Consider the following 17,371-nt stretch of genomic DNA (forward strand, 5'->3'; position numbering starts at 1 on the left):
TTTGAGGCCCTTCTTTCTTTAGTAGAGGGGGTATCTAAGTCTCAGTAAGCCACAAGCTTAGGATCTCAAGGGGCCATAGTGAACAGTCCCAATTGATCCTCAGTCATTCCTTTCTTAAATGGAAGACAGATAAATGGAAAGAGGTGAAACAGGACAGGAGGAATTGAGATCTGACCACTGTTAACAGGCTCTGACACCTCCAAGCCTCAGTGTACCCTACCATGTGATAAACCAAGAAAAATTGTGTCAGTTTCATCAATATAGCAGAGCTTTTGTGAAATAATATAACACATGTGAGAGAAATTCAAAGTAAGAAAGTATTCAATGAATGGAAGTTACTGTTATGAAAGGTCCAGACAGTTAAAAATGAAGCCTAGACCTAATCCTAACTGATACAGCAATGCCAGCAGGATGAAATGGCTCAGGGAGTGAAATCCTCTGCCGACCTGATCTCTTCATAGGCCCCTTAATTTTTCCTTTAACCTCCCCCCATAAAATATCCTGCTCACTCTGTAAAGTCAACTCTAACACATGTTCTTGCCCCAACCCACTTTCTCTGAGCCCCACCATACAGAAATCCTAGGGCTGCCACTAATAGACAGGAAGATTGTTTTGTTGCATCCCCCCCTCCCCCGCCCCAGGCTTCTAGAAGCACTCCACTTCCTCATCCAGAGTATACCTCTGGGTACCACAATGTGCTATCATTCCCCACTTGAATTATAATGTCTATCAAAAGAGGCATCTCTTGGGAGGCTTGAGTGCTAAGTGGGGAGTGATTTTTAGAGATGTGTGGGAAATGGTTTCAATATTTGGCAGTTCCTAAAGGCAAGATGATTTGGGATGTTGGTTTAAAAAAAAAATGCACTTGATCAGCTCATTATGCTATTCCCTTATTTCTAAAAATGCCTCGTCACTGAAATTTGGCAGTTGAGCGAAAGTAGAACTTGAATAAATCAGAGGATTATAACTTTCAGTTTATTTCATTCATTTATCGTATGTTTCACATATATCAATGTATATATTCACCAGGAAATCAATCTTTCTTTTACAGATCTCTCCATTAAAATATACCATTCTGAAACTAAAGACATAGACAATGCCCCAAGAATCGAAACAACCGAAAGTACTGCAAAAATATACAAAGTGTCAACCATGAAACGAATATTCGATTTGGCCAAGCATCGAACAAAAAGGTCAACATTTTTCCCAACTGGGGTTAAAGTCTGTCCACAGGAATCCATGAAACAGATTTTAGCCAGTCTTCAAGCTTATTATAGATTGAGAGGTAAGGAAAGAGATGGAAACTGTTTAGCCTCTCTTTCTTTTTATCTTTTCCCTTTCACTCATCCATACATTGTCTTTAGCCCCAAATTTCCCAAATCTCTTATTTAGTCACAAGGGTTATAAACATCAGTCAGCTAATCTGAGAGTAATGAGTAGTAAACATTCAAAACTATGGTAGATACCTGCTTTACATTTAAAATAATGTCCTATACAACATAGAACCATTAAGGCATTTAACAAGTCATCAGAAGGTCTTGGCATCTGAGTATTACCTCTTTGTTTTATTTTTGCCAAAGCCCAATATTGAATTTTAATGTTATTATTATGAAGTGAGAAGCACAGAATGATTGCAATGTCAGGAATCTGAGCAAGTTGATTTATGACTTAAGATTTCATTTTTCAAAAGCAACATTATAATCCAGATCGTCTCTCCCTTCTTGTTAAGTTTAGGTTGTTTATTGCTGATCCAGCAAAAAGGTCTGAAGTTTGGAAACCTAGTGGCACACCCAAGTGCAGAGGAGTCACAAATTAACAGTGGTTACCAAGATATAATGCAGGGGTTGTTAACAGAATTTACAACACAATTACTGTGATTTCCAGCAGAGTTACAGTGCAGTTTTCACCCCAAGTCAGCATAACGGATTCTTGTGGCTTTCTCAGAAATCATTATGGAGTTCAATCACACCACAGCTATCAGCGAATATCCTTGTCATTCACTCACTACAGATGAAAAAGTCGCCATGAATTCTTCTTTAAATGGAAACAAAACAAAATACAATCTTTAGTATATACTATTAAATCCCCCAGGTTGCTCCAAATAACGCAAAATATCTTAGCTAGCTGAAGCCTAAATTCAATTCATCTTACACCTGAAAGTTGAGGGGTTTGCTGAGGTCCACCTTCATCACAGGAGATAATTTTTTCCAATCCAAAAAACACAGCCAACCTGCTCTGCTCTATTATTTTAAGCCCATTACCTAGAATGTGCTGGTTCAATTCTAGCCTGCGATGTATTGCAAATTACGACAGCAGAGAACCTCTTTCATGATACCAACATTCTACAAAGTTCTTGAGTATCTCCTTCTGTAAAATGTACAAAGGTTAAGTTAGTCTGTGGAGTTTTTGCTGGGTTTTGGAGGCATACGTAACAGTCTCAAAAATATCAAGCCTTATGTTCCTCATATGTCTCATTTTATGCGGAAGAGACATTTGCTTTCTCACAGAAGCCACACCCACAGACAAATGACAAGTGCTGGATCACAGTCAGAAGGAGAACTCTAATTATAGAAAATGAAGCACACAGTATTATTATTCTGAGGTCCTAGCATGGCACCTCTGCATAGCAGTTTCTGAGTAAATGCTTATTGATGGATACAGGAGGCAAAGAGGCCATTGGGAATGCAAAGAAAAGACAATAAGTGTGTAAATTATTCATTTTGAATGTGCCTACACATTGATCAGATAATGACACTGGTAAATTTCATGTTATTTGTTCATGAATGGAAGTGAAATATGTAGCATATGCATCACATTGAATATGAGCACAACTGCTATTTTCATATAACTTCTAATCCTTTATGACATTCACAAATAGGATTCATCACAGGTATTTATGAAATAGACTATTTATTGCTGCAACCAAATTTTAACTCTGAATTTTATTCTTTGTTCTTGATTAGGTTTACCTTTTTCATTCTTGCTTTCCTGGATGAAACAAACCACTGTTTTTCTCCCCACAGCAACAACAATCCATTATCTTTATGGCTGCCCCTGGGTGATATGAAATTTTACTATTCATCAGCATGGGTTTCTTAAGTCTAACAAATTGGTTCACAAAGAAACAAGAAATAAGACCCAGCTACAAAGTGGTGCTCCTTTGACAGAGTAACACACTTATTGTTTTTGTTGCTGCTTTTACAAAATTATCTTTTGACATCTTTCAGACTTAGGAAAGAAAGCTTCCACATTCATCAAATCAAATGGAATATTGAGATATTTCTTTTTCTAATGCTTAAAGCAACACAAGTGAAAATGATCTGAGCTTCATGGTAGACTCATAAACATACTCATCCCAAAACACAAATTCAAGTCAGGCAAGTTCGTTTCTGGTAGCCTCCCAGGGGAACCCTGTTCTCCCCCCCAGGCAAACTCCCTTCAAGTCCCCATTCCTCTCTATCTCCCTCCCTCTCTTTCCCTCACTCTCCTCCTCTTCCTCTTCTTCTTCCTTCTTCTTCTCTCTCCCTCCACCTCCGTCCCAAACTCAATATCAAAAGCTACATCTTTCTTTCATATTAATATATGCCTTAGAGAAAGTTTAAGATAGAGGGCATCCTAGTTCTTGCTTCTCTGTGTGTTGTCCATAGACCAGCGGCATCACCAGGATTTGGCTGCTTGTTAGAAATGCGATCTTACTTTAACCCCATAACATCTACTTCCAGAATCTGTATTTGAATAAGATCCCCCAGGTAATCCATTTGCACTCTAAAGTTCTAGAAGAACTGGTCTAGAGAACATCTGCCAACACCCCCACAACAGAAATTTTTAAAATGAGGTAACATGCTCAGCCAGGGCCATCATTTGTGGCAGAGCAGGGTTAGAACACAGCATTCTGACTCCTACTCCAGTGTGTTATCTCTCCACCTAATGCGTACCCAACCTGGTGGCAGACACCTTTACATACCATTGGTCTAACCTAATCCTTACAAGTGTGAGTGATTATCCCAGGGCATGCCTGGCCTCCAGGAGGCATGTTCCCTGGGGTTCTTCCCACATTGCCAAAGAGCCTACAGTATAGCTTTCAGCCAAAAGATTAAGACTCTGTGGTCAGATTTCAGACATTGGCCAGCAACAGTGGGAAGACTGAAGAGGCAAGGTTTAGGATTTCCCTAGAATCTATGCGGAAATCTCTCCCAGTAGATTTAGGGAAGGATGGTGGTGTAAGTTAGATAACAGGAAAGTTAAAAGGTTAGAAAAACCCAGCTTTCAGAAGTTTTCAGACTCCTCTTAGACCTGAGATCCTTTGATGCTTCAATTTTCAAGGGTTCTTTTGATGCCCTCTTGGTAAGGATGGGGGAACTCTCCTGGTGGGACATGGGCTGGTGCCCCGGTTCTCCCAATCAGACAATTTCTACACCTCCTGCTTTGTGCTAAGCTAAGAGGTCAGAAAAATGACATCAGAGCAGTCACCAAAACAACCTACCCCTCAGAAAGTCTAAAGAAAAACTACTGGTCCCTGTTTCATCTTTCACATTTTAATCCCTATAAATGACAATGCCCCAGGGAAATAATTCTTTTTTTTTTCTTCTCTTTCTTCTTCTTCTTCTTTTTTTTTTTCTTTAGTTAAATTCCAGTTGGTTAACATGTAGTGTAGTATTAGTTTCAGGAGTAGAATGTAGTGTTTCATCACTTACATATAATACCCAGTGCTCAACACAAGTGCCCTCCTTAATACCCATCACCCATTTAACCCATTCCCTTAAAACCTCCCTCCAGCAACCCTCAGTTTGTTCTTTACAGTTAAGAGTCTGTCTTATAGTTCCCTCTCTCTTTCCCCTGCCATGTTCATGGGTTTCACTTCTTAAATTCCACATACGAGTGAAATGATATGGTTTTGTCTTTCTCTGACTGATTTACTTTGCATATTATACTCTACCTCCATCCATATCCTTACAAATGGCAAGATTTCATTCTTTTTGATGCATGCGCCCCTTCAAATCTGTGTTTTTATATCCTTTGGGTAAATATCTAGTAGTGCAATTATGGTTCATAGGGTAGTTCTATTTTTAGCATTGTGAGGAACCCCCATACTGTTTTCCAGAGTGGCTGTATGAATTTGCCTTCCCACCAACAGTGCAAGAGGGTTCCACTTACTCCACATCCTCACCAGCATCTGTTGTTTCCTATGTTGTTCATTTCAGCCATTCTGACATGTGTGAGGTGATATCTCACTATAATTTTGATTTGCATTTCCCTTATGATGAGTGGTGTTGAACATCTTTTCATGTGCCTGTTAGTCATCCATATGCCTTCTTTAGAAAAATGTCTTTTCATATCTTTTGCCCATTTTTTAAATTGGATTATTTGTTTTTTGTGTGTTGAGTTTTGTAAGTTCTTTATATATTTTGGATACTAACTCTCTATCAGATATGTCACTTGCAAATATCTTCTCTGGTTCTGTAGGTGCCTTTTTTTTTTTTTTAATCTATCGTTTCCTTTGCTGTGCAGAAGCTTTTTATCTTGATTAAGTCCCAATAGTTCTTTTATGCTTTTGTTTGCCTTGCCTCAGGAGACGCATCTACTAAGAAGTTGCTCTGGCCATTGTCAAAGAGGTTACTGCCTTTGTTCTCTAGGATTTTGATGGTTTCCTGTCTCACATTTAGGTCTTTCACCAATTTTTAATTTATTTTTGTGTATGATGTAAGAAAGTGGTTCAGTTTCATCCTTTTACATGTTGCTGTTCAGTATTCCCTGCAGCATTTGTTGAAGAGATTGTCCTTTTTCCACTGGATATTCTTTCCTGCTTCATTGAAGATTAGTTGATCATAGAGTTGTGGGTTTATTTTTGGGTTTTTTTAATTCTGTTCCACTGATATATGTGTCTGTTTTTGAACCAGTACCTTACTGTCTTGATCACTACAGCTTTGTAATATAACTTGAAGTCCAGAATTGTGATACCTCCAGCTTTGTTTTTCTTTGTCAATTGCTATGGCTATTCAGGGTCTTTTCTGGTTCCATAGATATTTTAGGATTGTTTGTTCTAGCTCTATGAAAAATGCTGTTGATATTTTGATAGGGATTGCACTAAATGTGTAGATTGCTTGGGTAGTATAGACATTTTAACAATCTTTGTTATTCTAATACATGCGCATGGAATGTTTTTCCATTTCTTTGTGTCATCTTCAATTTCTTTCATTAGCATTTTATAGATTTCAGAGTACTGATCTTTTACCTCTTTGTTTAGGTTAATTCTTAGATATCTTACAGGGTTCCGTGCAATTATATGGAATCATTTCCTTGCTTTCTCTTTCTACTGCTGCATTATTGATGTATAGAAATACAACAGATTTCTGTATGTTGATCTTGTATCCTGTGACTTTACTGAATTCATATATCAGTTCTAGCAATTTTTTGGTAGAGTCTTCTGAGTTTTCTACATAGAGTATCATGGCGTCTGCAAATAGTGAAAGTTTGACTCTTTCCTTGCCTATTTGGATGCCTTTTATATCTTTTTGTTGTCTGATTGCTAAGGCTAGGACTTCAGTAATGGTAAGAGTGAACATCCTATCTTGTTCCTGACTGTAGAGGAAAAGCTTTCAGTTTTTCCTGCGTAAGGATGATATTACCTGTGGGTCTTTCCTATACAGCCTTTATGATGTTGAGGTATGTTCCCTCTATCCCTGCTTTGCTAGGGTTTTTATTAAGAATGGATGTTATATTTCATCAAATGCTTTTTCTGCATCTGTTGAGAGGATCATATGGTTCTTATACTTTCTTTTATTAATGTGGTTTATCTCATTGATTGATTTGTGAATATTGAACCACCTTTGCAGCCTAGGAATAAATCCCACTGATCATGTTGAATGATTCTTTTAATGTACTGTTGGATGGCTTTTGAGAGTATTTTAATCCATGTTCATCAAGGATATTGGCCTATAGTTCTCTTTTTTAGTATGGTCTTTGTCTGGGTTTGGAATCAAGATAATGCTGGCCTTTTAGAGTGAGTTTAGAAGTTTACTTTCATTTCTATTTTTTGAAACAGTTTGAGAATAGGTATTAATTCTTTCTTAAGTGTTTGGTAGAATTCCCCTGGGAAGACTCTGGCCCTGGACTTCTGTTGAGAGATTTTTTATTACTGATTCAGTTTCCTTGCTGGTTATTCATCTCTTCAAGTTTTCTATTTCTTCCTGTTTGGGGTAATTTGTATGTTTCTAGGAATTTATCTATTTCTTCCAGATTGCCCAATTTGTTGGCAAATAATTTTTCATAATATTCTCTTATAATTATTTGTATTTATGTGGCATTGGTTGTAATCTCTCCTCCCTGGAAAATAATTCTTTAAGTAGCTTCAGACATTTGTGCTTTAGGGAGAAAGTTCTCTCAGAGCCTTTGCAAAGAGGAGATTTTAATGGGGGTGAGGGTATTCTGTGTCTCTGAAGTAGGAAAAGGGCAGCAGAGAAAGGAGCAGAGCTAGGAGGATGTAGGCACAAAACAAGCCTTAAATTGGACTGAAATAAAAGGAAGACTTAACCTGAGACCAAAAGCAACATGCCTTAGGGTACGTTGATCCGGCAAATAGAAAGATTACCATATTATGTTCTCCCAGATGTTTCACACACAGATATTATCAGTGAAAGTCGCCAACACTAAGACCTCAAAGGCAGTGCTACTTGATTTTATGTACATATAAATGCTGTATCACTGGCGCTTAATTGTGATTTGAACTGAATTAGCAGGTGCATTGGGGAGAGACAGAAGGTCAAAATAACACCCCAGAGTATGGAGTAAGTAGATGAGAAAGATAGCAAGGGCAACTGATTTGCTTAGGCTGGACATGCAACTCTTAAGATTTGGGCATGTCTCTCTTAATCTTACGAAACAAACTGAGGGTTGCTGGGGAGAGGGAGGATGTGGAGAGGGTGGTTGGGTTATGGACATTGGGGAAGGTATGTGATATGGTGAGTGCTGTGAAGTGTGTAAGCCTGATGATTCACAGACCTATACCCCTGGGGCAAATAATACATTATATGTTAATAAAAATAATTAATAAGAAAGAAAAAAAGAAAAGAAAAAAAAGATCTGGGCAAGTCTCAAGATACTCAAGTGTTGTTTCCTTCTTGCATTGTATGTAGACCCTTGAGTAGAAATGAAGATCAAAGACTGCATGGTTGTTGGTACTGGAAAAGGCATTACAACTCTCTGATCCTTGCCTGACAGGAGGAAGCTAACATTCACAAAAGTGTGTTCTCCTGGTGAAGCTATTCATGTGCTCTCCAGGTGTGCTGACCTGTATTACTTTCCCAGGTGTGGAAAACTTGATGGCATATTTGAGGTGGAGGGGCCTGCACCCACTCCTGGCTTTGTGGGTTCTGATGAGGTGGCTGCTGGTAAATTAACCTGAGCTTCAATTGGTCTGGAATTCTCTTTGCCTCTTAAAACAAAAAGTTAAGAAAAATTCAGACATACAAAAATGGGGAGTGAGGGACTATAAAGCATAGGAGTAAAATTCTCCAAACTGGTCTTCTCTCACTTTGTTCCTTCCCCCAATCCCTTCTCTCAGCATGCAGGCAGAGTTTCTCTAGAAAGTCAGATGATGTCAGCTTTTGCCCTAAAGCCTCCAATTGCTCCCCATTTCTTCTGAGGTAAAAATCAACATATTATAATTGCCTATGGCAGATGTCATCTTACTTTTTACCCTCACTTAATACTCGAAAATAATTTTTAAACTATGTACCCCTCTCATGCTTTTCGGTTAACATCTGAAGTTTTTCGTCGTAAGTTTAAATAATCAGATAAGAGGCAACTTCTGGTGAGTTGTAGATATTGATATTGAAAATGAAACAAAAATTAGAACATTTGTATGCATCTAATAGAATCTACCATAGCTACACAGTAGTTACCATCAAATACTCCATAGTGCATCCCTTCATATACTCTTCTCAACAGTAGGAAATGCCACAGGGATCCTTTTTCTTCATATAACTACATTTCCACCCCACTTCCCACTTCACAGCCTTCTCTTAATGTATTTGTGCTTGAAAGTCTGTTAGTGGTTACTCTTACATACTTCTCAGTAACAAAAATACATATATAAATTTACAGATTTTATTTATTTCCTGTTACTATAGGCTTTATGTGTACAAAGAAATTCCTGAGTTCGGCATTTATAATTACTTTTAATATGTAATTAATTGAAACAAATAGATACAAATTTAACAAAAAATTTAAATATATTTCTTTTGACAGTTATAAGATCAGATACAGGTTTTGTGGGACTAACATTTGCAAATACAAATTTAGGAACAAGACTTTGGAAGAGGCCAGTGTACATGAAGTGCCTGTAGCTTAATTTTCATTAGCTTCAGCCTCTGGACACATGGAGTGCTTTGGTGTTGTTCCTCGTATTAGTTTATGTACCATTACTTCTTATTATGTGTTGCCAAAATGAGATAGGACTTAGCACCAATTTTATCCCTGTTTTTTTACTTGGTTTCCCTTAATGCTGAGAAAATTTAAATGTAAATAAGTAAATGGAAACAGATGGGAGTTTTGTTATAGTAATATCTTTATTCTTTAAGTTGTTCTGACATATGATTACAATCACATCATGATCTGTTATTATTTTTAATGATTTGTCAGCTGTCAACTCCACTGGGACTTCTTCTAATGTGTTGAAAGCAAAGAATCAGAAACCACCCTGCTGAAAAACAAGCGTTACCCCTCAACTGAGTACACTTGGTTTCTTAACCTCCACACTGTTATTTGACATGGTCCCTTCGTGTGGCAACTTAGAGGCACTGAGCTGCAGTAAGATTTGGGAGGGTTGAAGGGGGGAAGAATGAGGGCCAAAGGGAAAGTGAAAAAGGAAAGATGTGTCCTCGGGCAGACGGACTTTAGGGAAGCATGATAGGAAAAATGAAATGTAGATAGTGATTCTCTTTAAATTGTCTGTGTGCCTCTGTATCCCTTGAAAAGTCTTTAAATACAGCCAGTCTGAAGATTATTGGTCCACAAGGCTCAACATAGTCCCTGTTCCTCTCACCACATCTTTCTGTCTTCATCCTATTTTACTATCATACTTGCCCTGGTCACACTGACCTCTTTGCTGTTCCTTCGATGTTCAGAGCATTCTCCAGCCTTGAGGCCTTCTCCATACTGCTCAAAAGTCACCTTTACAACAAGGCCTTCCTCAACTGCCTTATTTTAAACTACAACCTTTCTCTTTCTCTCTCTCTCTCTCCCATATTCCCTGTCTTCCTTCTTTTATTTTTCCCTATAACACATAGAGGAGTTCAATATTTATTTGTTAAATGAATTAATTTCTGTGGGCTATAAATCAGTGTGTCCACATAAGCCATCAAAGAGTGCTCCATGTTCTAAGATTATGCTTGGGCTGGGAAACAGGGATCATCTCAGGATGTGGCCATTTTCTGCTCCTAATGGTGTTTCGTTGCAGTGTGTCAGGAAGCAGTGTGGGAAGCATATCGGATCTTTCTGGATCGCATCCCTGAGCCAGGGGAATACCAGGACTGGGTCGGCCTCTGCCAGCAGGAGACTTTCTGCCTCTTCGACATCGGAAAAAATTTCAGCAATTCCCAGGAGCATCTGGACGTTCTTCAGCAGGTGAACCTAAGCACTGTACATTTGGAACACTGTCCAAATAGTTCCCAGGCCTCCAGTCCCTGCCCCTTTTCATTTGGTTTCTACTGTATAAGGGTTAGTTGAAGAAATGCTTAGAGATATTTGATAAAGCCAACAAGAATTTTATTTTTGTAAAATAGCATTGTACAGGCTGGTTGAAGTGAAGTTAAAGGGGAAAAGGGATGAAAATAGACTTTAGCTCTTCAGTTGACATTTTCTCCTGGTAAAATTACTTTTTATCTTTCTACAGAGAATAAAACAGAGACACTTCCCTGAGAGGTAAGTACCCAAAATAGAGTGCAGCATGCTCTTGACTTTTGAAAGATCATATAATGGAGTGAGACTGAGCTATTGTACTTTTATGATATTATGTCAGCACTGAAATCTGTGTAAGTTATTCTGACAGACAAATTATGCATATACTGTGCTAAAGATAAATGAGTATATAAAGGGGAAATGGATAGACCCTAAAGACTAGATAAATGTTGGCGCTATGTTTGCAGATAAAATGGATTCATTACTATGTGTTAAGTATCTAATATGTATTTTCACTTATAAGATATAGAACAATTAAAATAGTTTGATTTTTAGAATTTATGATAAACTATTAGTTACATCAGGAAAATACTAATACAATCAGACAGCAACCTGCATTTTGAACTCTCATTTGGTATTCTGTGAAGCATTAATATTTCTCAAACTAAATTACCAAAGCACTGAGCTATACTCTCAGCAAGAACTGAATATCAAATGAGAAAAAGGCAGGGAAAAATACATTAAATAAAATGATTAAGGAAGAGAGACAAACTCTAAACACAAATTACACACATTTTATAACATTTAGAACTCTAATTCTGAAGACAATACTAAGAGAGACACAAACTTGGCTGTATGAATTAATGACAATTCTTTATAATGCTTTTCACATTTGTTCCTTCATTTCTATTCTCTTTGCCAACAACCTCTTCTAGGACCTAACTAATTTACGCTGTGAAAAATGTCAAATCTGATCTCCCTAATGGATTTCCCTGCCTCTAACCTCTTCCCCTCCTTAACTTGTATAACGGCTACTGGATTAATAAGCCTGAAAAAAAATTCCTTTTGTTTCATTGGGCTCTGTTCAATGACATTCAAAAGAATCCCACATCTTCCTCTTACCCTTCTGAATATCCACTGCCCACTGTTACCCTCATGCTCTGTGTGCAGAAGGCTGACTGGTAAGGATAGTGTCATGTACAGCCTTTGCCCTGACTCCTAGGTAGGACCAGCCAGTGGGGGAGCAGGAGATCAGAGGAAGAGAAGAGAATGAGGTGAGTGAATTTCTCACCTCTCCTCACCTCCAACTTGCAAAGTCTCCAAGGGCTGTTGTCCTCCTTCAACTTCAACTCAGCTCCTGTCAAGCAGCCTTTCCACAGACCCCTCTCTGTCTCTGGTTCATGGTAACGGGGCTAAGGGTACTTTGAGCACCCCATTGTTACCAGCCCTGGGGTACTGCACTCGGCCTTGTGGTTGTTATTATACTCTTCCCACCACTTAATAAGTCATTCCTTTTTTAAACTTTGCTCAAATTATCCCACAGTGAGTGAGCCATCTGTGTCCTGCCAGGACCTTTACTGAAGCATAGGCCAAACTAATCATTTGAGACCCTCCACCCCCTGACCTTTCCAACTTTGCATCCATTACCCATGATCCCACTGTTGCTACCATGCCACTCCCTGCACATAGACCACACCTTCCTCATCCCGGATTCTGACCCCTAGCCTTTCCCTCTTGCTCAGAAAAACCTGCCTTTTCTACGTTACCTATCCAAATCCTACTCTCCTTCAAGCTTGTAGTGGAGTCCCACCTGGATTCCATGATGTCTCAACAGCCCATTTGAGCCTGCAGCAGTATCTCCCTGCTTTGAACTTTGTACTCCTTTTGGCACTTACATTATTATTTAAAACTTCCTTATTTTACCATATTTTCCTGTAAGAGTTTAAACTCCTCAAGGGCAGGAAACTTTTCATATCTCTCTACCCACCACAAAATTCTGAGCAAAATTCTCATATATTTTGTTAATTGATAAGTCTACAGAGCCACTCCTTAGAAATTTTAAAAAGTTGTTATGAGAAGAAATAATGTGATTGAAGAAAACCTTACTACTAGAGTATTAACTTTGTTCACAAGACACAGATATTCACTCTTCTGATTAACTATAGGATGGTACTTATTCCCCCATTTTCAAAAAAAAAGAAAAAGAAAACAAAGCAGAGGCCATCCACCCATAAGAAAAAAATCCAACAGAATGTACTAAGAATTGATTTTAAAAAAAATTAAAAATCATAGGAAACAGCTACCCAAGACAAAAGGAGAAAGAAATAGAATCATCCCATCCATTCCTGTGTCTACCAACAACATTGCTAGAAAGAATTGCTAAGAAGTAAGAGACAAACATTTTACATTAACTATGATTACCAAATTGGGAAGAAAGGGAGGGAGGGAGGGAGGGAGGAAGGATGGCCAGCCTGTTATTTCAAGCCTTTCTAGGAAGACAAAACAGAAGACTTTCTCACCTGAGTAGCCTGTAAATCTGCCAGTTTCAAATAACTTTAAAATAAAAGCCAGTGAAAGAACCCAGTGTCCCAGCTTCCCAAACTATAGCTTCTGAGGAATGGTCTAGATTGTCATTGCAGTAGCAGAATTACACCCAGTGGCAAAAGATGAGGAAATAGCATCTGACACAGGATCCTGCTCAACTCAGGCTGTTGACTTGTAACTAATGCCATAGCCAGCACTTTAATAACTGTTCCTCTTGGTTGTTTTCTTTTTTATAGGAAGGTAAAATAAGGATGCCAGAGTTATAATGGGAGGAAAGATATCTTACTATAAACAAAGTTCTATAAAGTGAAAAAAAAGGGAAAATTTTCTAAATCACAAATGCTCTAATGTTTGATATGATATCTTTATAAATATGATATCCATAAAAACTATTTCTTAAGTATATAGCAAAATACCAGTAGAAACAAATAAGAATACCTAATTCCAAAATGGTCTGAAGTTATGTTTAACCTGTGTGCATTAATATAGTCCCCCATGTTTACCTCTATTCTAATTGGTCATAGCCCATGCCAGGCCAATGGATAATATTTTGTATATTATGTCTGTTAAGACTTTGGTAAAACTGGGTGTGTTAGAAATATGGATGTAGATGATCCCATTGTCTTTAGCCAGTCTAGATGACTCTACAACACAGAGCATCTAGCCATTTCCTTTGGTCTTCCCATCATCATGAATCACAGAAAACTGGATCAAATATGCTGGGCAACTATGACTAAATTGTACTAACGCAGACACAAGCTAATTAGACCTAATAGCTTATAGTAACAAATCTTTCAGTGAGCTTCAAAAGAGATCACTACTGCTACTCCTTTCTATATAAAAATTGCTTGCTAGAACAGGCCAACGTCATAACAGACAGCTATACAACCATGCCCTTGGATTTGCCCTTAGATATCTTCCAGACTGCCTCTGCATGGCACTGCCAACCTACCCATAACTTCTGCATAACACACCATAACAGCCTACCGAATAACTCCTTCTGTGTCCAGAATAAGTATTTAATACACCTGCATTATCCAGCAATCTCCCTCTCTCCTATTACTATAACCACAAGAGTTACTTTAGTAAATAAACTTAAGGACTCTCTGGATTTGCAGGTTTGAGGATCAGAGATTTTATTTTATTTTTTTTAAAGATTTTATTTATTTATTTGACAGATAGAAATCGCAAGTAGGCAGAGAGGCAGGCAGAGAGAGAGGAGGAAGCAGGCTCCCCGCTGAGCAGAGAGCCCGATGTGGGGCTCGATCCCAGAACCCTGGGATCATGACCTGAGCCGAAGGCAGAGGCTTTAACCCACTGAGCCACCCAGGTGCCCCGAGGATCGGAGATTTTAGCAAGAACATTCAGCCATAGATCATACCATGCAATTACCTTTGATGTCAAGGACACAGTGCAAGTACAATGGGACTATAAAACATCAAGCCCCGAAGACCAGTTTTGCTTATGATGAAAGTGCTCCCCAGGACCACATGAAAGATGTTTATGGAACACCCTGGAGTCAAACATAACCATTTTCAAGAGTTGTTTGAATTTTTCTTCAATGAAAATACACTTGAAGATTACTTCTATAATGAAAGAAATAGGCAAACCCAGTTTTAAAGGGGTCTCCTCTAATTTTTAGGTCTGTTGAGTATAGGAAAAGTAAATGCATTCCCCTGTTGTTATCAAGCTCCTTTTCACCACCTCTTCTTTCTTTTCTGCTGTGGTAATAGAAAAGATGAAGCATCTACAGAGGAGACATTCGGAGAGCCTGGTGAGACCCCTGTGTTTTCTACAGGTAAGCTTAGATCTCCTCATTCACCTGCTCCTGAACCTTAATTCAAATTATCATGAAAGTATATTATTTAAAAAGCCATTCTTAATTGAAGTTGACAGAATTCATAATATACTTTCTCAAAGCTAAATGATATTTCTAACATTAGAAAATAATTTAAATGCATTGTATAAAACTTGAAAAATCTAGAAAAGAATAAAGGTAAAGCCAAATCACCCATTATCCTACAACTTGGAGACAATCATTACCAATATTTTCAAACAAATAAACTCAAGATAAATACCTGTCTTGCATTCTTTATATAGTTACAAGTGGAAAAATTAACCAGATCTCATTGTCGAAACCATTTAACTGTAACATACCTAGGATAGCACCAAACTAGGATAGCACCTAGAAGAGAAGAATGGAGAATTCAAATAGGATCAAAAGTTTGAGTTATATTTTTCTCAAGAACATATTTATGTGATCTTAAAAAAAATGAGGTAAGAAGGCATTCCACATCTGTAAATTCCAGAATGACAGAAAAAGCACATGAAATTTTGACCTTGTTCTAATGTAAATTTCTCCAATCTCATTTTTGTGCCTGTAATGTTTTTAATTTCCACAGACGTTACCAATGTCTCCCTCGGACCCTTCCCACTCACTCTGGATGACACACTCCTCAATGACACCAAGATGCCTACAATAGTAAGAAGTTCTGAGAGTCAATCTATCTCTTCACATGCCTGTTTTTGCTTTATTAGTAATACAAGAAAAGAGAATGGGTGAATTAGCCATTCAGTATCACTGGTGCTGCAATTTTATCACTCCAATTAAGAGTCAGTGACTTTGTTCTATTCGGGATTCTTCCTTCCTCTAGGGACTGAAGGGAAAATAGATCGAAAACTATAATAAGGTGGGAGGGATTGCAAGAAACAACTCAATTATAAACTCCAGGATAGCAGGGACCCTTTTACCCCCAGTACCTAACAGAACCTCATACACAACAGTTACTAACCAAACATTAATTAAGTCTATCAGTCAATCAGTCAAGCCTTCTCCACTGAAGTGTAATCTCAAGCTAAAGGTAAGGAGAGAAGTTTTGCCTTCAAGTGATGGCCAGCATGAGTACATCAGACAAATATCAAAATGACTGAAATCCTGCATGTCAATTGGGGAAAAATACAGCGTTCTCAGACAAAGAGGAGTCCTGGCCGCACTGCTCTCTTTTTGTGAAAAGGCTTGAAGGAGGAGAGGATATGTTACAGAATTTAATGTTGGTTATCAAAAAAGGGGGACATTTTAACTGCTCCAAAATATTTGAGCCAAACACTTGGCACTGAAGCCGGGAAACTCTCCTCTTTACTCAGGAGTGACAGGGCTGTGGTAGCACGAGGTGGGCAGCAAGTTTAGAAGGGGGCAGGAGTATAGGGGTGACACATCTGAGCCCAGATCTTCTCATCCTTACGCTGCCACTGCGACCACACCTAACTTCCCTGTGGTCTGTGAGACTTCACTAGCCTTTCCTCTCCCGGGAACTCCCCGCAAGGCACAGGTGGAAGCCCAGGTGGTGAGGACGAGAAGGACAAGAAGTTCAGTCTCACCAGCTCTACATGAAAATTCAGGGATGAGAACCCTGCTGGCCATTCTATCTGACCTATAGGCCAGATGGTTGCGGATTTGCTGGAACTATTGCTGTGAACAAAGAATTAAAATGTTCCATTTTTCTCAAAAATATTAGTCCAGGAACAGTGAAAAGTGCTGTTGGAAAAAATTACTGAGATTAAATGTATTCACTATAAAATTTCTAAAGACAACTCTGATTTGCCTTCTCTTTTCTCACACTACTTGTGTCCCATTTCTTCAAAATCTAGCATAGGTCCCCCCTTCTACAGTAAACATTCCCTGAACATTTCCTTTCGTATTCACCACATCCTCCTCTTACCCTTTTTATCACCTGCATCTATCACTTATTCTTTCATTCAGCAAACGTTTTACTAAAATCCTCTGATGTGCCAGACATTGGGGTATGTGCCAAAGATCCTAAGATGAGTAAGACACAGTTCCACCTTCAAGAAATTTATAATGCAAATAAGTACAACAAAATAATCTAGTTGTTGTACTTGAAGATGGCGGGTATATAGAATGGAACAAAATGATAGACCAGAACAGGTTGCAAAGGATGTGACCCCTAGTCATGTATATTCACAAAGAGTTTGTGCATAAATGGCCACTTTTTTTTTTTTAACTTTGGGAGATTTAATGAAGTATGAGAATCATACTGGATTCAGGAGATTATATGTGGGGTGACAAGATTAGCATATAAAAAGACTCTAGGTGAGTATGGCATAGGTATTAAATGAAAAATTAAAACAT

At 38.3% G+C, this 17,371-nt stretch overlaps 1 protein-coding gene across 1 annotated transcript in view; it reads left to right on the forward strand.

The window, feature by feature from the left end:
- IMPG1 (interphotoreceptor matrix proteoglycan 1) overlaps positions 1–17,371 on the forward strand; it is a gene marked incomplete at both ends in the record, with an annotated part of 135,271 nt that overhangs the window by 28,516 nt on the left and 89,384 nt on the right. The window contains 5 exons of the mRNA XM_080805888.1: positions 1,052–1,285; positions 10,457–10,623; positions 10,892–10,920; positions 14,955–15,019; positions 15,624–15,703. Of these exons, the coding sequence (XP_080662014.1) occupies positions 1,052–1,285; positions 10,457–10,623; positions 10,892–10,920; positions 14,955–15,019; positions 15,624–15,703 (575 nt within the window). The remainder of the gene's footprint in view (positions 1–1,051; positions 1,286–10,456; positions 10,624–10,891; positions 10,921–14,954; positions 15,020–15,623; positions 15,704–17,371) is intronic.

The sequence above is a fragment of the Martes martes genome (genome assembly GCF_963455335.1).
Source record: "Martes martes genome assembly, chromosome: 6".
Taxonomy (NCBI): Eukaryota; Metazoa; Chordata; class Mammalia; order Carnivora; family Mustelidae; genus Martes; species Martes martes.